The following is a 22,137-nucleotide window of genomic DNA, read 5'->3' on the forward strand; positions in this document are numbered from 1 at the left end:
GGGAAAATTGTATATGTATTCTCTCTCTCTCTCTCTTTCTAAAATGTTCAGTGTTAAATCAACTCTTACAGAGTACATATATTCACTATTGGACTCATGTAGTCTTTTAGGGTTGAACTAAAACTGCTTAATTTAGTGTGTGTGTAAGTGTGGTGACTCTCCTGCACTGAATTTGGCACCAAACACTAATGGAAATTGTAAACACTCGTTCCCATGGTTACTGGATCTTTTAAGGGGAGACATTTCTTCTGGTGAATTTGGCAACCATTGTGGAGAGATGTGGACATTGGCTGGGAAGGTTTTCTGCCCATCGCTGACATGAGCAGTGCCTCCCATTGCTCAATCTCTTGCCATTGTCTGCATGTCTATGCGTCTCTGTGTTGGGGGATGACAGACGCTGGAAGCTTTACTACCCACATGCGCAGGCTGCTGGAAGCGGAGATTACACAACCTGGACACATTATGGGAAAGTAAATACTTGGGCTGTCTCACTCTGTGTGGGTTTGTCCATGTTAAACAGATGTATCCCACTTGAATAAAGTTGCTGTGTGCAGCAGGGAGTGTTGCCTGGGGCAGGGGTTGCCCATGGGTGAGTACATTCAAGGAACAAATACATTTCCTGTCCATTTCCCCCCCCCACCCTTTTAATCATTGTATTGTCCGTGAAAGTCACAGCATGTTTGAATGACATGAATGTCTGTAGAAAGGGTGTGCCATATTCCTCAAACATATCCCACAGTGCCCCTCTCGCAGCCCACCAGCAGGTCCCAACACAGTTTGAGGCAGTTCCTTTGTGACCAGAGAGTATGTATTTTATCACACGTGCCGATTGCCTCTTAAACTATTTTTCTTTGTCAAATGAAGGGGTGAGCGTACAAACTCCTTCAGTCAAAATTAACCCATTATCTTTTGCGCTTCTCAATCTGTGAATCCAAATGAACGTTTTGTAGAGCGAGACTTGAAGGATTTCACAGGCGTGAAGCTGCAGGTGCGGACTAGCTCTCCGCAGGTGGATATTGGAGCTGAACCTGTCTACCTGAGCTCACACACTCCACGTGTACGAGGGCTTTAAATAATTAGAGCTGCCATTGCACTGGCATTGACTACAGGCTCAGCAGTGCAGATAAGGAGACAGATAGCAAACATCACCCTGAATAACTCAACAGGTGTATGTGTGTGTGTCTGTGTGTGTGTGTGTGTGTGTGCGCTTGCGTGAGAGTGTGTGTGTATGTGTGACTGTTCGGGCCACACACACTGTTGGAAAGGGGAAAACTTGGCACATCCTTGTCAGAGTAATCATATGAAGTTCCTGGATTGAAACGGGCAGCATTGGTCGTTATGCTGGGGGCTCCTCTCTGACTATTGCAGAGATTTATGAGCTCACGCTGTACAGTATGTTCTAACAGGAAAGCATGATCCGATCTGTTATGATTTTACATGATCCTATCAGAAGGAACACGTGCCTACACACACACACACATGCACATACACACATCTGCATACAAATACACACACATACACACACATACACATACAGATGCACATACACAGACTTATGTGCATATACACACAACTTCACATGCCTACATTTTAGGCATCTGTAGTTGTGGTTTTTCTTTTCTTTTAAAAAGTTAAGCCTAATGACAGTGTTCCCTAAGACATTCCTGCAGATTCCATTACTTTCAAATTAGAAACAAATTACAAAGCGCTTCTGCCTCTCTTCGCCGCAGCGCTGCCCGGCACCACCGTGTAAAAAAAAAAAAAGCTCCCTAAATTATCTGGTAGTAAATTTCCCCCCTCACATTCCAATCCCTTTCATCTCCAGCTGCACCCCCCCCCAAACCTCCCCCCACGGTCCGTCTGTCTGTCTCAGACAAGCCTGCACATGATCTGTGATTGTTTCACGTGAAAACGTTCCTCTCTAATCCTTTCTGCGAGTCAGAAGGATCATGGCAAATGTACAGAGTGAGTAAATCAGACGGGGGTAACAGGAACACGCAGAAACATCTACTTTCAGCAGATCGGACTCTTAGCAAGGCCTTATTAGAGATCTTGTAGATGGGTAACATGTGGTAGGACTGAATTCTTCTCTCAGCTGAAGCTTGTTCATACAGTAATGTGACGTTGGCCTCTCCATATTCGCCTGCTTAATTTAGTTTCTGATGAAGAGTACTTTACACAACTTAATTCGCCCACGCACAATTAACAATGTAAAAACAATTAATATAATACTAGAAGATGGCACTCAGTGGGACACATAGCTCTGCCAACACTGTAATTATGAAGATATGCCAGTTCCATGTGTCAGATGTTGACAAATAGTTAGTGCCCCTGATCAACCTTGCCGCAAAAGTTGTGTGGTGCTGCATAAACCCATTCGGAAGTCATTATGCATCCTCCGTAAAGGGATTCTTTCTATCGCTGCGCAGTGCATCAGTCACTGTAATGGAATTCTGTGCACACAGTACAATACCTGATGTTATGCACTGCAGTCAGACAAACCCGGCAAAGATAATATTTGGAAAAGGAGCTCCAGAGAAAAATACATTATATTTGACCTCAGAGGGACCCAATGTTCTTCTGTCTTCTGCTTTAACCAATCAAAAGGCAGCGTGAAATAGCAGGGGGAAGCTGCCTGACCTTTGACCCCGGCGTGCTCAGGCAGACTGCTGGTGTTCCCCGGGGCCCGTAACCTGTAGTGGCTGCTTGAGTGAATGTGCAGCTGTGTAAATGGCGGCGGAGAAACTCCAGGCCTGCGTAAGCCCGTGTGAGACCAGGAAGTCTGCCAGCCCAATACATAACGTTATGCAATGTCCTCTGGTCCCACAGCACTTATAACAGTCAGTCAGACCTGGGGAGGGGAAGGGAGGGGAGAGGAGGTGGGGTGGGCAGTCCACATCCCTTCTCCGTGCTCTCATGGGCAGTGGCTGCCAGCTGACCGGGAAATATTGGAAAACCCCCAAACCCACCCTCACCCAACCCCCAACCCCCAACCCAACACTGATGTAGAACCACTCCAGGAACTGGCTGTTCTTACACCACCTGTGGTAGACACAGAAGCCCTGGTATAAATGCATTCGGACACTTCTGATTGGTATACTGCATTTCTGGAATGACTAACTCAGCGAGCAACACAGTATCAAGATCATTACAGAGTACACAATGAATTCTGGGTAAACTGAATATAACACTGATCTTCAGCAGCATTCGGTACAGGCTGCACTCCATATGAGTGGGTTCTAGAGGCAAAGCATGTTCCCTCATCACACACTTTGTAGCATTAACACTGGACAAGTTCTAACAATGGTACCGGTAGACATGACATCTGCCAAAATGTAGCCGCATTACACAGAACCCAACAGTGCAGCTGGCAGGTTTGTCTCATGGAGGTCAAATCAGAGATACACGTTACTGTGCAATCCTACCTGAAATGTCAAAGGTTGCACACCTCTCTGTGTGACGCAAATGTGGCCTTGCCTAGAAATCTGATGGTCTCCTTACCGACAGGATCTGGCATGAGTTATGAGTCACCCTTTCATTCAGTTTCTTCCCCTCTGGGACACACCCCCTATTCAGGAACTGCAGGAGGGCTGCGCTTCACCCCCATACTAATCACGGCATCTGAAAATATACTTAACCCTGGTCCTGGAGGGCCAAAGGCCTGCCAGGCTACTTAACCCTGGTCCTGGAGGGCCAGACTGCCTGCAGGGCTAAGCAACCGGGGACCCAAGGGGCATCAGTCCCTACAAAACCATTTCATTTACAAAACCTGGTCTCCAGGAGGCATCTGTTAAGCATTTGTGTCTGCCAGGAACTTCACCAACTGATAAATAACATGGAGGGAACCTCAAGGGAAGATTTTCTCTTGAGGGATCCCATTTTTCTTCTTTCCGCTGTCTTTGCTGTCATTGCGGTAGGAGAAGTAAAGGAGCAGCTAATTGGCTCTGTGCTGCAGTGGAGAGGTAAAGGACCAGCTGATTGGTTCTGGGCTGCAATGGAGAGGTAAAGGAGCAGCTGATTGGCTCTGCAATGTAGGGGAGAGGTAAAGGAGCAGCTGACTCTGTGCTGTCTGTGTAATTTGTAGGTAGGTAAATACAAACATCTATGTATGTTTTTATTGTAAAGATCTGGATCTTTGCGTTCAATCCATGTTCTAGATTTGGGAGGGTTCCAGGTTTTACTTTAGTGCAGTTATCCAGCTAACTCTATAATTCTGCTTTGTGAAAGAGGGTCCTGTTCTATATATCATCGGTGTTGCCCAATCACAGCTGTACAGTGCTTCCCACGTTATGTTTTAGCACAGAAGGAACCCCAAATGACTCATCCAGCTGTTGCTCCAAACATGAAGCGTGGCACTTGTACAAAATGCTTACAGTTAACTCACATAACCTTATTTTTGGTTCTGAATCAGAGAAGGATTTTAAAGTGAAAACCAAAACCTGAAAATTGTCTTGACCACTGACTTTGACATTTCTTCAAAGGTGCTCTTGTAGCTGTGGTGACTCCTGTTCCTGTTCGTGCGTTCCAGTTTTTCCATCTCTCCCAGCATGCTTCTCTGTCTTGATTTAGGACAAGTGTTCTCACCTGAATGGAGCTTCCAGCGTAGATGAATGTGAGCACTCAGCAGCACCTGCTGATGGATGCCATGCTGCACTGTTTTTTCCACCACTTCTGTGGCTTTCAAACCTTCTTTACTTACTGATCAAGCTAGTGGGAAGTGGCTGTTAGAGCTCTTTTTCAGGTTTTCACGGTTATGTTCCTGTTAGTCTTAGTTAGGCCTTTGGTTTAACATCCTACCGTAGGGTGGCCCAAACTCCCTCCTTTTTTAACCTCTTCTTTTGCGTCCCATTGTCTGAGGCATTGCTGCATGAGTTTTTTTTTTTTTTTTGGTTAAGTCTGTTAATAACCTCCAACCCAAACTCCCCCTGGTCTGAGAGGCGAAACCTGAGCAACTGACGTCCTGTCATCACCGGATCCCTTTTGGGTGGTCCTGGGGCAGGAAGTGGGCGGGACCCGGACTTGTGGGAGCACAAAGGGGAAAACAAAAACAAGCGAAGGCACAACAGGACGGTTTCCTGTCCACATTTCATTCTTTTTCAAGGTTCAACACAAAAACATTCACCGTGTTATTCTTGATGTTTAGGGTCCTAGTCCCCCCCCCCCCCCACCCAAGACTCTGTGTCATGTGTCTTGGCTCGTCCACAGTATGTGCCCCGGTGAAATATTTGACGTTTTACGGACTGTGGTGATGCGTGACGAACAGTATGATGGCGTTTGATAGTCATGCCTTCAACCTTTTTTCGGCAGCAACAGTTGTATTATTCAGGAGGGATTGAATTCTGGCGCTGGTGCCAAGTGGAGTCGATGGTATCGGGCAGTCACAGACACCAGCGGTTTACTCATGCATGCAAGGCTCCCAGAACATGATCTTTTGTTCATATACATGAGGAAGGACAGTTTGATTACCATAAGAAATTGTGATTGGAGGAAAGAGGAAATCAGGTCATTCGCAAGCCAGTGATATTCAAAAACTCAGTCTCCTCATACTGGTAACCGCCTTTCTTTACGAGCAATTAAATACTTGGGTGCCACAAAGTATTCTATTTCTCGAGCTGTGGGTGGTTCTGTCTGTAATTTGCACCCGGTTTGTGGCACAGTGTGCATTACTCTGCCTGTGTATTAACTCTGATCATGCTGTAGAATGGTTGCAGTATGTACGGAGTATTCACTTGATTGTGTTGGTTGTGTCCTGGTGGGGAAAAAATAAAGCTCTCTCTGTTTGTCTGTGTGTGTGCACGTGTGTGTATGTGTGAGTATGAGTGTGGATGTGGGTGGGTGAGGAAAATTTTGCTTCACTAAAGTCACCATGTTAATTCCCCATATGTACTGTATTTTGTTATACTGCAGCTCGGATAGTCTGCCAGTAACCGTATCGCCGGATTGGATGTTTATGATGTCATTGCTGCTTGGTAACCAAAGTATCATGATCCCAGAGGGTACATCGAACGAATCACTGTGTGAACGAATCTCAGATGGCCTCAATGGTGAATCTAGCGAGCAAACTGTAGAATAAGCTTCTGCTGCTGCATAATTTGCTTCCATTTTGTATGATACAACAGTGTCTGTTTGATTTCTAAGCACTGACTTTAAAATGGCGGCACGGTTCAGTGTTTAACTTACAGTCGTGCACCAGCTGAACAATAATCAAACATTAGTTACCAGGGTAACTGGCTTTGAATTTATACAATACTGACCCCAATTCCTTAAAGACTCACACCACCGTCAGATCTGAGCACTTTAATATGATTGGAATTTGTGGATTAAACAATCACTGTACAACTGTCGTATTTAAGTTAAACAGAGTTAACAATATGAGAAATATGCATGCATCATGGTAAATGAAAATATGATGTTCCTAGTCATTTACCAAGGAATGGCTCTTTTTGAATGGATAGTCGTCGGAACATGTTAGAAATACTGTTGTCAGCTGCCTAATAATCTTACTCTTTAAGGTGCAGTTCTTGTGTAGAGGTTTATTATTTGAGAATAATTTCTCTTAGTCACGGTTAAGCATCCCAAACGTGTGGTAATGTACTAATACTTTGGAGGAGAGCAGAGACAATGTTTTGCTTCCTCAAAGGCTCTCTGCTTTTTGCTGAGTATTCCCAGCTCACATTCCTGTGCAATAAAGCTGTCCGTGTTTGAATAACTGTGGATACACTGGGAATAAACTGGGCATAGTTCACGCGGTACTGCAAAAGAATGGAGCTCTGTAGCACTGGAACCAGTAGAAGCTTTCTCTATCATCCCAGTACATCACCCAGGTAACAGAACACACAATGCTATCACAGTCCTTTAGTATCCCATTCATGATCTTCAGAAACATCCCTCTGTAAAATAATAATAATAATGATACTAAAAAAAAACTCACTATTTTCCATTTACTAACGAGCATGATGGATTTATGATTTAGAGTTCTGAACAAACTGTTTGAGTTATGAAACTCTGACAGTATTTGCAGCCATGTGTTAATTGATATGGGGATATGAGGCTTATGCACAATCCCGATGATATGTTATACGATTACCTCACCATTCTGTGTTCACTGTCGAAACCCTAAATCCTTCGGGTGTGGTTGTTTAAACAGGAAATGTCCCATTTCACTGCCATTGTCTTTACATTACATTACATTACATTACAGGCATTTAGTAAACTCTCTTATCCAGAGCAACTTACACATTTCGTCCATTTATACAGCTGGATGTATACTGAAGTAATGCAGATTAAGTACCTTGCTCAAGAGTACAACAGCAGTGTCCCAACCGAGAATCAAACTGGAGACCTTTAGGTTACAAGACCAGTGCCTTCCTCATTATGATACACTGTCGCCCTTTAGTCTGAATATTTTCACATACAGAGCAGGGAACCATGGGATACTTTAGGAAGGTGCCAAATAATCAGAGCAAATGAGAAGCTGTCACATGCACAGTGTTGTGGATCTGGTACACCTTAATGAAACAGTCTCATCAGCAAAGTACAGTAATTATCACATTACAGGTGGCTTTCTATAACTCAACAGCAATGGATGAGTTAATGGAGAGCTACAGAGAGCTATGGGGGTAGACTCTTTCTCTAAGGACTGTCCCAGGATCCCTTACTTTCCTCACTGACACAGACCCCGTGTTATCCAGGGTGGTCTGTATGTCACGCTTTTCCACAGTCTGAGTCCGTCTCTCATACGTCTGTGTAAGTCACTCTCTCCAGTCTGAGCTCGTCTCTCATACTTTCCCTGTGAGCTGTCTTTGTTTCCTATGATGTGAGAAATAAAGTAGATTTTCTGCAGTTTGAAAAAGAAGATGTAGAATTATCTTTCATTTGTTTTATGATTGGATTGGCTGGGGGAAGCTGCTTCATGGAAGTCTGTTTGGCGATCCTTTCTCGAGAACGTGATCTGGCGTGTGGAATGACACGCTCGAGGCCAGTAAAAGTATCTGCCCTGCGTGTGTATTGATTTTCACGCACAGAATCGAATTTAAATGTGTTCCGTTTCAGCAGACCAGACCCAGACATCAGCCACGTCTTCACGGATCCTGCAATTCCTGAGATTTCTGCACAGCAAGCTTTAAAACATGTACATTCCACATCATATTGTTTTTTTTCCCCCCCAGTTCTCTGATTGGCTGGTTTTCCCATAGCACATGGACTGATATATGATCAGAGTCTTCAGAGCCTAAGTCCCTAACAGCCTGGCGATATCTCTCTTAGTACTGCAGCACTCAGAAAGGACAACTCAAATGGGCTGGAGGAAGGGCTCTTTCAAGGCAGCATCACATCTATCCAGAGGTGGGTAACTCGGCTTCAAAGAGTAAAAAGACTGACCGTGTATTTGCTCCATCACCATGCGCTAAACCAGCTGATTCTAATTAGCATAACTCTTCAGCATGATGGGAGAACTTATTATTGTAATCAGTTGGTTTAGTGCATGTTGGTGGAGCAAATACATGTTCATGTCTTTTTACTCTTTGAAGCCGGGTTACCCACCTCTGCATCTATCTCTGTGTGACAGAGCAGGCCAGTCCTGGCAGTCTTTGGTGACTAATGCCTCCTAACATGGCTTTAATGATACTGAGGACTAATCCCTCCAAGATATGCATAAATAATACTGAGGACTAATCCCTTCCAGATATGCTTAAATAATACTGAGGACTAATACCTCCCAGATATACATAAATAATACTGAGGGTTAATCCCTTCCAGATATGCTTCAATGATACGGAGAACTAATCCCTCTGAGATGACTTAGATCAGTGGTAACCAATCATGTTCCTGTTAGATCTACTGTCCTGTAGGTTTTCACTCCAGCCCTAAAAAAACACATCTCATTCAACAGCTAGAGATCTTGTTGAGCTGGCTATTGATTGAGTTAGGTGTGACAAATTAGAGTTGAAATGAAAACCTACAAGGCGGAAGATTTCCAAGAACAGGGTGATTTACCATTGATTTAGATATATAGTCACAGCTCACAGAACAAAGAGGAGTAAAAATTGGATGCAACTTTTTTATCGTTACCAATCTCATTTTCCATGGCAAATTTTCATTCATAAAATCAAGTTCAGACTTGAATATTTACATCCCTCTTGGCTGTGGTTGCAAAGGCTTATAATTCAGCTTAAGATCAAACAAGTTTTAAAAAATGTCTTCAGGGGTGCATCCTGGAGTGAAACTACTTTAATCATTTAGGTTTTAATCCAACAACAACAACCTACATATTATACAACATATATGGACTTGTGCTGCGTGTGACAGTTGGTATGAAGAAAGAGGATTTGCTGATGATCATCTATGGAAAGGTCAGCCTTTCAAAGAGGAGTCTTAGATGTCAAAACCTTACATAGAACCATAAGCCTAATTTAATTTACTATATTTACTTAAGGCCAAACTGTGCAGTTGCCACAATCTTGCGCAACCTTGTTGCACTGTAAATTTGTGTGAAAGTTGTACTGCATATAAGCTAATAACTTTAACAGTGTGAAGTCATAATATACTGGACATATTAATAAATATATCAAATTGCACAAAGGGAATTTCTACATATTTGCGGTAAATATATATTCACCAGGTCGTTTTCCAAATTTAAAAAAAATAAATGCGTTAATATCTACATGAAGGAAGCCCAGCAGCCTATTTTTAAAGATATTCAGAAAATCTTTATTTAAGATTTGATACTTTAACACTATAACATTACTTGTTAGTTGTGAGAGGAGGAATGCAGCAGTGAAATGAAAGCTCTTTTCCCACAGTGGAGCCCTGAGTGAACACCCACACGCTGTGTGCTGTTTACTGAGATAACACTGACCACACACCATGTAGCCCATGTGTTTCAGACATACACACAGGCACACACACGTACACACACACACACGCACACATACACACACATACACACACACACACACACACACACGTACATACACACATACACATACACACGTGTACACACATGCACACACACAGGCATACATGAGAATACCTTATGTGAATTCTGCACATGATAAGGAAGGCTCTGTCCTTGAAAAGTTCAGATGTATATATTCACAGGGGTTTTGGTCCTGACTCTAAAACGATTGGACTACATTCATGTGCACCAGGAACCCGAGTTATATTTTCCTCCCTGTTTTATATATGAGAGCGTGTGAGGGTGTATGTAGCCGTGGAGAGGGCGCGGCTCAACATGTGCTCACTGTCGAGTTATCTGGCCAGGCACCACTTCACCATCCTGCGCTCCTTAAATGAGCCGGGTCACATGGGAGCGCTCGGGCCAGGGAACATCCTCGGCCGCGAGCGCTGACTTGCGCAGCAGCAGACTGAGTTTGCGTTGACCTTTGACCCTGAGACTGTGCCCCCCAGCTGGGAGAAAATGGGAAAACAGGAAGATGCTTATTCATTCAGAAACTGTGCAGGGAACCCCACCGAGCCCAATTACTCATACCCCCCTCCCCATTACCAACACCCCCCCCTCCTCAGCACTCACATCCGACACCACTTGCACCAGTGCACTCTCTCACGTGAGCGTTGGCCTGGAATGCGGAGTGAGTGTTTCTGGGGTGGAGCTGAAGTCTTTGTTTCTCCAGACGCACAGGTGACCTGGCATTGGCTCAGGGCCTCTCTGTGCTGCCACTGGCTGCTAAAATAGTGCCAACGTCAATAGGGATGCTCTCTAACCCTCTCCCTGCCCTGTGGAGGGAGGAGGTGCAGATTATAACATTCCCCCTTCCCTGTGGAGGAGGTGCAGGTTATGACCCTCTCTTTGCCCTGTAGAGGAGGTGCAGATTATGCCCCTCTCTTTGCCCTGTGGAGGAGGTGCAGATTATACACCTCTTCCTGCCCTCCTCCATGGCTCCCAAAATGGATGAAAACAAACATGTGAATATGATAGTAGCTACTCAAAAAAGGAAGGTCACTTTAGCAAAGGTTTTGCACTTAGCGTTGACTGAATGGGTTCAGAAATAAAAGTGGCTGCAGTCAGCTCTTTTTCCATCTTGTTCTTTGAACAGCCACACAGGTATTTACTGTTTGGGTGCTAGCGAGTGTGCACTGAGGTGCTCCCTACTACACAGTATTTTATCCCCACTGATTTACACTGCTATTATATAGTACCTCAGGAGTACCTCCCATTAGCCAGGATATGCTGAAATGCAGTAAAAAAAAAGCTGTGCAGTAAAATACAACCCCCTGCAGCTCAGCTCAGATTGAAGAACTGGAGGAGATGAAATCTCTGCTTTGCTTAGTATGTTACTAATACTAACATATGCCATATGTTACTAATTTCATTTACATGGTAAAAAAAAACACCACACACATTCAGCATATGTACACAGAGAATTATGCACACAGCAGAAATGCATGCTGCAACATGAAAACGGAAATCATTCACGCATTCCCTTCAACCACAATCAGCTTATTGTGTCAGTGGAACCAGCCGAAGTTTACGGGTGATTTTTTGAGTGTTACGCGGTTTTAAACTTCCATTGTACTTTGGCGCCCCCGTGTGGTAATTCACCACTGCAGGACGCATTATGCACAGCACTGTTGGTAATACTTAGCGCCAGTCATTCTGACACATGACCCCTGACCCTTGCTGGGCAGCTGGATGGGAAATGACACTGGTAGCACAGAGACAATACTGAAAATTAAAAAAAAAATTATTTACAGGAAACCACTGCCCCGATCTTCATAAACACGTCTTATTATTGTCTGGGCTCATAACTGTAGGTTGTGGGCTCCATTCCCATCTGGGGTGCAGCTGTTGTACCCTTGAGCAAAGCGCTTAACATGTACTGCTTCAGTAAAAAAAATATCCTACTGTATAAATGGTCTGTATGTTAATATATAATCTGTGTAAATTTGTCTAGATAATAGTATCTAATAAATGTCTAGAATGTAAATGTGGGAGAACCCAACTGGGAGACTTTTCAGCCAAATATGGCACAATGACGCCCCCTAGTGGGTAAACTCATCCAGTGTTGAAAGCAGGAGGACTGAACAAACACAGCCAGGGCTGCAGTGCATTCTTTATTGCATTTCCACATTGCCTACATTTCAAATTCCAAAGCACCATGATACACGTGCATCTGCGTAACAGACAGGGTTGATGGGCGGGGTCTACAGGGTTTGTGGGCGGGGTCAGCAAAAAACAAATGCGTGGTGTTTGAACTAATGAGGAGGCTGAGGTGTCATCTTTCATAAAGAAACCATTCCACGTGTTTTTCCGAGGGGAACCCAGGATGTCCACATTCTCCCAAATCGGCAAAGATTCACATATGAACGAAGCTGTGTTTGTAAACAGTTTGACCTTCCAATTCAGGGTGGGCACTGGATGTGCTAAACTTCATGTTGGGTGTCAATATTTTTAAAAAAAGAAACAATTGCAAACACACTGAGCACCTATTTGTTAACGGTAGCATTAAAAAAAACTGACATGCTATGATGCTGGCAACACATAACTGGCATATTAATAAGAGTTTTAAACAACATGACTAAATGAAGTTTGCAGAACAAATATAGGTAATACACTTGTGTCATGCCAGCACATGACAGGCAGTACACTTGAGAGCAGTTATACTCATGGATTATCAGCGCATGCTGATCACATGCTGGTGTCAGGCCACGCCCCACTGCGTGATGTCATCACTTATCATCGCCTCCGCACAGGATCAGGAGGGTCTTCCTGTAGTCCCCCGATGTGTCTTGCTGAAACACAGACCCCCCCCCAAAAAAAGCCCATCAACACAAGCAACTGACACCCTACCCAAGAAACAGACACCGTGCGGATGCACTCAACATGCACGCAAACACCAATACTGACAATCCAACGGTCAGTGAGAAGAGACATTCCATTAAGAACATATGAATACATACTGAGAACAGGCCATTCAGCCCATCTAAGCTCGCCAGTTACCTACAAACTAGTGAGTATGCAGTCTGGCACCAAGCCAATCTCGCTAATCCTTTTATTTCACAAAGGGATTAGCATGCAGGTAACTACAAAAGAGTTTCCAGGTCAAATTTTTACAAAAGAACAATGGGAAGAGGTGGAGATTAGCTAAAGGTAAATTCCACAGGAATCGAGAAATCTTCCCTGATGTTCCTGATGTGTTTTTGCCTGACTGTTTCTGGTTGGGAGCAGAAGGCTTCTGTGTGTGTACAGCTGGTGTGATGGCTTACCTGAATGGAGGTGTGAAGAGACTTGGCAAACAGCTTCCTGTACTGAGCCCTGATCTCCAGCATGTCCACCTCACTCCTGGACACCATGATGCGAATCAGGGTGTTGTCATCAGTACCACTTCCCTGATGGTGACATCACATCACCCAGCTGTCAGTGCAAGGGTTAAACTACACACTGCTCAATCAAAGCAATGGTTTAAACTACACACTGCTCTCTCAAAGCTACACACTGCTCTAAATCAGTGTTATCTCACAAGGGTTAAACTACACACTGCTCCCACAAAGCAACACACTGTTCTAATTCACTGTGCTGTCTCACAAGAGCTAAACTACATAGTATTTCACACTATTGCAATCTGTATGACAATGGATCCACTGAAAACTATTGTGAAAAATGGAGGGAAAGAAAAAAAACAATCTCTAGTCCAGCATAAACATATGTAGCTCAACAGTTATTTCAGAAATGCATTACATGATTATGTTTGGCTGAATAATTAGTTAACAATAGCAGGAATACTTCCCCCTTTCCATTTTTGAAAATGTACAAAAAGTACAGATTGATACCTTCATTGAGTTATACAGGCTTTCTGCAAAATAGGCTGGAATACTTCTTGCAGATTTCACTGTGGGAAGACAACATTTTAAATCTCAAGCTTTTCTCATTTACTGCAACATAAACAACAGGAATTAATCTATAGAGTGAGCCTTTATCCCCACACAATTATTTAAATACAGGTAAAAAAATATATAAATGTAAATGATTGCAGACCTTATGTAAGGAATATAACCAGGTATCTATCCTCATGCAGGTTATCTAATCAATTTGTAATAATGTGAAAGAGTCCAAATGTTCCTAAAGATCAGCTCTTACCCACAGCCAGAAGCATATCCTCCAAGCTTCCAGATGTTTCTCTCTTAATGGTCTCCTCAATTTCAAATCCAGAGAGCTTCATGTACTCAGCAAACACTGAGGGTCACACAAATACTGGGTCTTACACACAAATATGTACTGTACTGTATTACCCATTAAACATTTCTGAAAACAAAAATGTTATTTTTTAACAATCAGAAGACAATTCTGTGTTCTACAAAAATATAAGAAAACATTTTCCTGTCCCAACTAACTAAGACAATCCTACAATACAAAAGAGGAACAATGTAGAGAAAATGAATCTAGATAATTTTTATGAATGTAAATTTTGTGTATTTACTTAAGTTTGAGATGGTCTGAAGATCAGAACTGGCATGAGGAGCAGCAGGGGTAGCAGGAGGAGCGAGAAGACCAGGAGGAACAAGTAGACCACGAGGAGCAGGAGGACCAGGAGGAACAAGTAGACCAGTTGGACCAGGAGGAACAAGTAGAGCAGTTGGACAAGGAGGACCAGGAGGAATAAGTAGTCCAGGAGGAGCAGGAGGAACAAGTGGACCAGGAGGACCAGGAGGAACAAGTAGACCAGGAGGAGCAGGAGGAACAAGTAGACCAGGAGGAGGAGCGGGAGCAAGAGGAGCACACACCTCTCCTCAGGTGAGCAGCACTCCGATTGCCCAGGATGGTGATGAACGTTTCCTCATCAGTGCCAAACTTCTTCTCTCCAGCAGCAAACAGCGCCTGTGGTGCATCACAGTGATCACTAGAGGGAGCTCTCCCAATATATCCATTACAGGACATTCAGCGTACATAGGAACTGGAGAGGGTAGGAGGGGCTAAGCGGTGAGGCCTAGGAAGTTACGGGAAACAGCCTCTCCTACACATGATGAGTGCAAAAGAGCTTTCTGCCCATTGAATCCACAGTAAAAAATCTAAGTGGTTTAACAACTAAAAACTTCATCGGTAAATTTTTTGTGATCACAAATTTAACTGTGAGTAGCAGTATTTTTTTTTAACAATGGTTGCTTTGGTCCATAGGTTTAGGTAAAACATTTCTTAAAATTGACATATTTAATTACATATCACGTATTTTCAAACTCTGCTTTTCATATGAAGCGTAACAATTTGAGGAATGTCATTTTGCCTTCAAAAATATTTCCCTTTCATTTTAATGGGAGCTCCAATGTTTTGCACTCAACATGCACAGTGCACCCTTACTTCTGGGACTTAACAAGCTTAGGTTAGCTGAAAGTGTGCTTGCCTGTCTAGCTAAATATATGTGTCTATGCATCCACCCACAGGACAGTAATACCCGTACATGCATGCATGCGTGCATGGGCGCGTGTGTAAGTGTGCGGGTTGTGTTGTATGCATTGCATTGTGTGTGTGGTGTCATCACAGACTGACCTCAGCGTCACTGTTCACTTTGCTTTCATCAACCCCCTGCTGCCTACTGGCCTGAGGAAAGAATGAATCAAAAACAGCAGTTTAGCTTTTACCTTCCTGTGTGCCACCAGCTCCTGCATTACACCGGGTTTGTTGTTCCAATGACCATAATATGCACTTTTGTACGTCGCTTTGGATAAAAGCGTCTGCTAAATAAATGTAATGTGTTCCACAGTCCCCACAGGGTTTAGTGTTTAGGGTTAACCCCCTGCGTGCACGCCTCTTCCTGTCTTACTGGAGTCCCCACAATCCGGCACTCTGACACACACACCTGCAGGAGCACCACCATCATCCTTTTGAAGTGTCCGGAGGTGTCTCCAGTAATGTCCTCCTCAAGGTCATGATTGTACTCTGAAACACAGCAGTGTGTTAGTAACACACACACACACACACACACACACACACACACACACACACACACACTCACACTCACACAGGATTTCTCACCTTCTTTATAGGCCTTGATGATGTCTTTGATCTGCTGCGCACTCCGAGTCGCCAAGATCTCAATCAGCACCTTCTCATCAGTGCCTGCACCCTGGAGAACATCCACAGTGAAGAACACTACTGCAACCACATCCACCGACAGTGAAGAAGACTACTGTACCAACATCCACCCACAGTGAAGACTACTGCCTCCACATCCACCCACAGTGAAGAAGACTACTGCACCAACATCCACCCACAGTGAAGAAGACTACTGTACCAACATCCATCCACAGTGAAGGAGACTACTGTACCAACATCCATCCACAGTGAAGGAGACTACTGCACCTACATTCCAGCAGGTGTATAAATTCTATTTTTCTAAAGGCCAGGTCTCCCTAAATCTCCCTAGCAATGAATGCAAGGAAGGAAAGCACAGACATCATTACTGACCTGCTGTCGTGACATCATCAGGAATAAGAAAACACGCACCACTATAAAGCGGGGACTATGTCTGGCAGGAGACTGTGATTTACCTTTATTGCGTTCCTCAGCTGCGTGGCATCATATTCGATGGGTGGAGTCATAAGACCTACAATCAGAGTTTCAAACTTTCCCCCCAGTTCAGATTTTAAATCATTCACCAGGTCCTGAGGAAAAACAGGAAAAAAGAAAAGCATTCAAACCGTGTTTGCCTGGGGATTCAGCTGAGAGAGAACACTGGAACATTGTGATATTTACTGATAAGATTATCACTTAAACACTGTGCCAGCATTGCACAAACAGATCAACAGCAAGCACAGGTCTTTTCATCCAACTCTACTGATATGCCTTCACTTACTCAATACAATACCATCCCAGGCAGAACACTGTGAACAAAGACATTTACCAAAACCATCAGATTAGCTATTGGGTTTCACTATTATTAACCTGGCTTTTCTTTAAGGGGTTTGACATCATAGATTGCCATTTCTATAGTGCCATGTCCAGGGTGGCTACAGGTCTACACGTCACCATGGAAACGTGCCACAGTGGCTCTCGCTGACCTCACCTTTCCGTGCAGGGTCTTATAAGCTGCTTTGATCTGCTGCCGCTGCGCGTTGCTACGGGCAGTCAGGAGCTGCAGGATGGCGGCTTCATCAGTGCCTAGAAAACACGAGCCACCGAAACGCTATTACTGGAGAACAGGAGCTAAAGTCACAACTGCACCTGAAGCAGCAAGGACAGTCAGCAAGCTCCCCTTTCAGAAACAGCAGACCCCAGAGAGAAAAGTTACCTTTAGACTAGCAAGAGAGAGACTAGAATCCCTTCAGACTAGCAATAGAGAGACTAGGAGATCTTGTTTGATGCCTTAAGAGATATATTGGGTTTACAGGGCATCAGTGATTCTGCTGTCAGGAGTTAAACCACGTAGCGTATTAAAAGCGATCGATAAAATCAGAAAATCTTTTCCAAACAGAGGTCAGGATTGGGGTAGTGTGCAATGTACATTCACGGCCAAAGTCACCACCAAACAAGATGGCGGGAGAATACGAAATGAGAGCTGCATCGGCTAAAGCTGTTCACCCCGTAATTACAGACCGCTGCGGATGCGCTGCATAAACAGGAGTCATAAATCGTCACATCAGATGACAGCATTCAACTGGAAGAGCTGAAGAGAAGCTCAGTGTCAGGAGGACAGGTCCCGGACAGATTGGTTTGGTGTGACCGCACGGAATGCCAGTAAACAAGCACGGCTTCCAAAAGTGGAGATGGGCACTCATTATAAATATCTGAAATGCAACAAAAACTTTCCAACTGTCCCCACAGGACTTCAGTAAACATATTTCAGTCTTGTAAAAAAAGAACGGACCGACTTGTTCATGCATGCTGTGAATTCAACTGGAAAATGTCCTTACTATAACAAAATACTGTACAGAGTGTCCATGCCCAACTTGAGAAGGGATCTTGTGACTGGTTTACTTGATTTGCACACTGTTTTACGTTATGAGGGAGATTATGACCTATGACCCAACAAAACACTGTAATGAACTGTAATGAACAAACATGTGGGCAAAGAAATGTGCAAGCAACTGTCCTTGGTTTAGATTTTGAAAATGGGCTGTAATACCATGGACCATAATACCATTTTCAGAATGACATCATCACAGAGAGGTGCAGAACTGGAGACTGATGGCAGGCGCTGTGTGCCGCTCACTCACCCAGCCCTTTCATTGCCTTGAACAGGACCTCAGCGTCGCCATTGGCATTGAAATTACCGCTTGCTTTCACAGTGGCCTGCCGAAAAAGAGACACACACACACACACACACAGTACATCACATTACAATCACTTAGCAGACTCGAGCAGAGCAACATCTTATCCAGAGCAGCACAAAAAAAACACACGCATGCAAACACACGCACGCACGCACGCACGCACACACACAAACACAGTACTTATGTAAGTCATGGGCTGTGTGTGTTTACAGTGCGTCCACACTGGCGCATACTGCTGGGTCTCAGGTCTCAAGCACACACGGGGATAATAAACAGGATGTGGGAAACAGGAAATGTCGCTGGCTCCATTCCTCGCAGATAAAATAAAGGGGTCTTTCATTTTGGTAAAATATATTCTGTACAGTAACCAGGTGTCATAGAACAGTTTTTGGAGGCTGGTGTGCCCTTTGAGCACCCGCCCCTCTAAAGGTCTCTGCAAGGCCCTTCTCAGCATGGTCTGGAATGAAAGCAATGAGTTGGCTAACATCAGGTCAGAGCTGATTAATATGGATGCTTTTAAATGAGATATTGAACTTGCAAAAGCTCTAAAGTTTGTCAGTTTTGATGAATGGCATTTCAATGTGGAGTTAGACGGACTATAACGTGTGTCCTAAAGTCTTCAGCATGTGAACTTTGTGGAAACACGCATTAGTAATACTGGTGCCAAAAAGAAGCGGCCCTAAGGTTCTTAATGACTTGAGATCAGCTGCCCTTATTGTATATCCCTGATAATGAAGTCCTTTGAAAACTAGCGAGCGCAGAGCTTTTGAAGAGAACTGAGCACGCTTTTTCCTCCAAGCAGATCGCTCATAGACTAAACAGCGGACTTAAACACATTGCCAACATTCGGCTTCACTTCTTCCATAAACATTTAGTAGTAGTCATATAGTTTCCTTTAGCGTGTGTTTTCATTTTTCGCTTAGTTTGAGAGATTTCTTTGACTCAGCACTTGATTACAGGGCTATGTGGGTGAGCTGTTGATCAGGGTCTTGGAGACTGGCAGTTAATTAGTCATTGAGGGTGTGATGACGGCCTTCCTCTTGGTATTAGAGGCAGGAAATGGTGTATCCTGCCTCAGTTTTTTTTTTTTTATACTTGATGTTCTATTTTAAAACACACCCATGATGGGTCATCTGTGCTAGGGGACCAGCAGATGTAGACTTTGCTAACCATTTCAAGTCTACACCAGTCTAAATTATTGTTTAGCTCTGTAGGCTTTATTTGTGTTGTTTAATTCAAGTTTAGCTCTGAAAGCCCTTCTATCAACACAATTGCTTTTGTTATTCAATAGGAAGGAATGTAACTTGGCAAGACTTATATTTATTGTTTTTCCCCATCTCCTTTAAACACTATTCAATCACATATTAACAATGAGACTGGACAACTCTAAACTGAACTTTAATTTGGTTGGATGGACTTTTGAGTTTGAGTAGCAGGAGCCAGAAGGAGAAAGTAAATGGAGATAACAGCTGATTTTCTCAGCTCCTCTACTTTTTCTCCCCAGGGTTGAATTCTTTCACCCTCTATTGTACGCTGGTATGTGCTGCAGTAAACCTGGAAACAGGGTCAGTTAAGTCTGCAGATGATTCAGTTACTGTCAGACTGCTCCTGGAATACGAGTCTGATCATGGTCCAGTAATTGTCCCGACTTTGTTTCTTGGTGGGATTAATCTTTTCTGCACCTGAATATCTCGGACAGGAGACATGATTATAGATTTTATAGGTCCCATGCTGCAACCCACAGGGTTACAACCATGAAAGTCTAGGTTGTAGAACAAGTGGAGAACTACCAGTTCTTGGGGACAGGTATTGACTCTAAACTGTGATGGCAGGATGGGAAAAGGGGCAAGATTGTTCTCCCAGGAAACTGTCCCTTTTCCATGTTCATATAACCACAATGTTTCCTTTCTGCCATGTTTTATTGAATGAATTTAGTCTTTCTTTTGCATCATGGTTTGGAAATCTGTCTCTTAACAACAGGACTGCTTTAAATCAGCAAGACGTCACAAGGAAGTTAAGTAAATCTACAGCTGACTAGCAGTCATTATTTAAATACATACTAAAAAGATAAGACCACTCCTTTAGACCTCACTATGTTTATTAATGAGCGTTGTTAAGGGCGCCGTTGCCTCGCCTACCTGCGTATTCTGAGAAAGCAATATTCTGAGACAGCACAATACGCAGCCACACCCATGTAACCGACCGAGACATAAAGCGTGAAATACAAGCGCGTGTAATTACTCCCAGCATCCTTAGCGTTCCACGTGGAAATAACTAGGGTACAGTACACGGCGCCTCCCTAGTCCCTAAATGGCAAGCAGCCAGCGCGTGAGTCACACAGACTAGTCTTCATCCTCAAGTATTATTTACTGAACCGAAGAAATGGTGGAGTACTGCGGGTTTTCCTAAGAGTGTCTAATCTCCTCTTGCGCCTTGGTGTTCAGCTCCACGCCACGACACCTCCTGGGCTGTGATCCCATCTCTATCTGTAACGCTGTCTGCTCCTCCGTAACTCCGTCTGAATAAGTGAATCCATACGTGAAGGCGGACTGCCTTCTCACTTCAAAAAGTCTAAGAAAATGGCATTTATCCTGTCAGGTTTTCCTTCCTCTCATCTTAAATCGGGCTTAGACTATATAAAAAAATAACCGTGCTTTTTCCCTTAAACTCCGGGAAGCCGAAAAAAATGGATTTCCTGTCTATGCGAAAATCTCAATAATAAAAAAAATAACACGCCATTCTCTTTCACTGATTTTAAAGTCTCAACTGTACCGTTCTCATACAAAATTCAGTCTAAAATGTGTGTAAAGTTTTGCAATAAAATAATTACTCAGAAAGCATCCCATTCGCATAAACTGGGGCTTTTCGCTAGTTAATAGTTCATTTGCGCAATATTTAAGAATAACTGAGAAATAGAGTGGGCGGTGTCTTTGTACAACTAGGGATACCAATGTGGCCGCACTGGTTTCGCATTTAAACATACAACCTATTAGACTAAGAGAACGTGATCAACTTACCATTTTCGATGTTTATTTCAGGGGAGACTGATGCTGCTTGCAAGATAATCACAAAGACAAGACAAAAAATAAAACATTAACATTGACACATCACATATATTTAATCGGTTCATTCATGAGTTATAAGTACTGCAGTGATGTCAAAATACACCTTTTCAACAAATACCGCTATTCATGGGTGCACAAGTATATGATCGCCTGTTGAAACGTACATAATTTGAGTTCGTTTCACTACTTGCTAAAGTCTAGGAAACCTACCTAATAGCGTCTGCGATGTATTCCAACCCAAGTCACAGGACACAGTAAGCTGCCAGAAGGGAAAGGAAAGTTTTCTGTATTTCGTTCTACGCTTTGCCACACCCAGCTGAGTTAATACCGTGCGCAAAACAGAAATGAAGTCTGGGAGATGTCGTTTTAATTGACAGTTTGACTTTATTTTTGGAAATTTTTACGCTTCCCGTTCGTGATAGCAATGCAAAAAAATACAACGATATGGCGATAGGCGAGAAGTTTGTAACTGTATACCAGAGGTAATATTTACTTTAACTAAAAGAAACGTGTGTGATTGAAGCTATGGGGGAAGTTTGATAGCTTGGCATAGAGTTTAAACAAGAAGGTTTATATCCTTTGTTTAAAGTAGCTCAGGTTAAATGCATGGCATTTGTCGATGCTGCCAGCCTCAGTTTTTTTAAGGCAAATTATTTCTCTTATTACTTTGAGAAACATTTTGCACAAATTACTAAACTTTGGCCGTCCAGTGAAATATAAATACGCTGAATGGCAGACCATTCCTCACATGACAATGTATGTACTGTTGAGAAACATTGCAATATTGTTGCATGACAGTGGCATAACTGATTCATGGATTTCACTTCCTTTTTTGTTCAGGGTCTCTCCC

The 22,137-nt window shown here is 43.4% G+C and overlaps 1 protein-coding gene across 3 annotated transcripts; it reads right to left on the bottom strand.

Moving 5' to 3' along the window:
- Positions 1–12,053: 12,053 nt before the first annotated feature.
- LOC135254570 (annexin A5-like) lies at positions 12,054–21,619 on the bottom strand. Of its 3 annotated transcripts, none has more exons than XM_064334847.1 (13): positions 21,498–21,619; positions 21,240–21,272; positions 18,166–18,241; positions 17,016–17,110; positions 16,501–16,614; positions 15,986–16,076; positions 15,810–15,889; positions 15,500–15,550; positions 14,740–14,833; positions 14,096–14,191; positions 13,789–13,847; positions 13,225–13,347; positions 12,054–12,750 (listed from the first exon to the last, which is right to left on the bottom strand). In XM_064334847.1, the coding sequence occupies exons 2-13, from the start codon at positions 21,240–21,242 to the stop codon at positions 12,688–12,690; spliced, it is 945 nt and encodes a 314-aa protein (XP_064190917.1). In that variant the 5' UTR covers positions 21,243–21,272; positions 21,498–21,619; the 3' UTR covers positions 12,054–12,687. The 3 variants fall into 3 exon arrangements, with proteins under 3 accessions (XP_064190917.1, XP_064190920.1, XP_064190918.1); XM_064334850.1 differs by having other exon boundaries at positions 21,494–21,586; XM_064334848.1 differs by having other exon boundaries at positions 21,240–21,275; positions 21,498–21,574.
- Positions 21,620–22,137: the final 518 nt, after the last annotated feature.

Source organism: Anguilla rostrata, chromosome 5 (genome assembly GCF_018555375.3).
Source record: "Anguilla rostrata isolate EN2019 chromosome 5, ASM1855537v3, whole genome shotgun sequence".
NCBI lineage: Eukaryota > Metazoa > Chordata > Actinopteri > Anguilliformes > Anguillidae > Anguilla > Anguilla rostrata.

Coding starts and splice junctions, on each gene's coding strand:
- LOC135254570 (XM_064334847.1), bottom strand. Junction 14,192..14,739: donor TGCTGCTCACCTGAGGAGAG/GTGTGTGCTCCT, acceptor TGTGACCCTCAG/TGTTTGCTGAGTACATGAAG. Junction 13,348..13,788: donor GCCTGTATAACTCAATGAAG/GTATCAATCTGT, acceptor TGTCACCATCAG/GGAAGTGGTACTGATGACAA.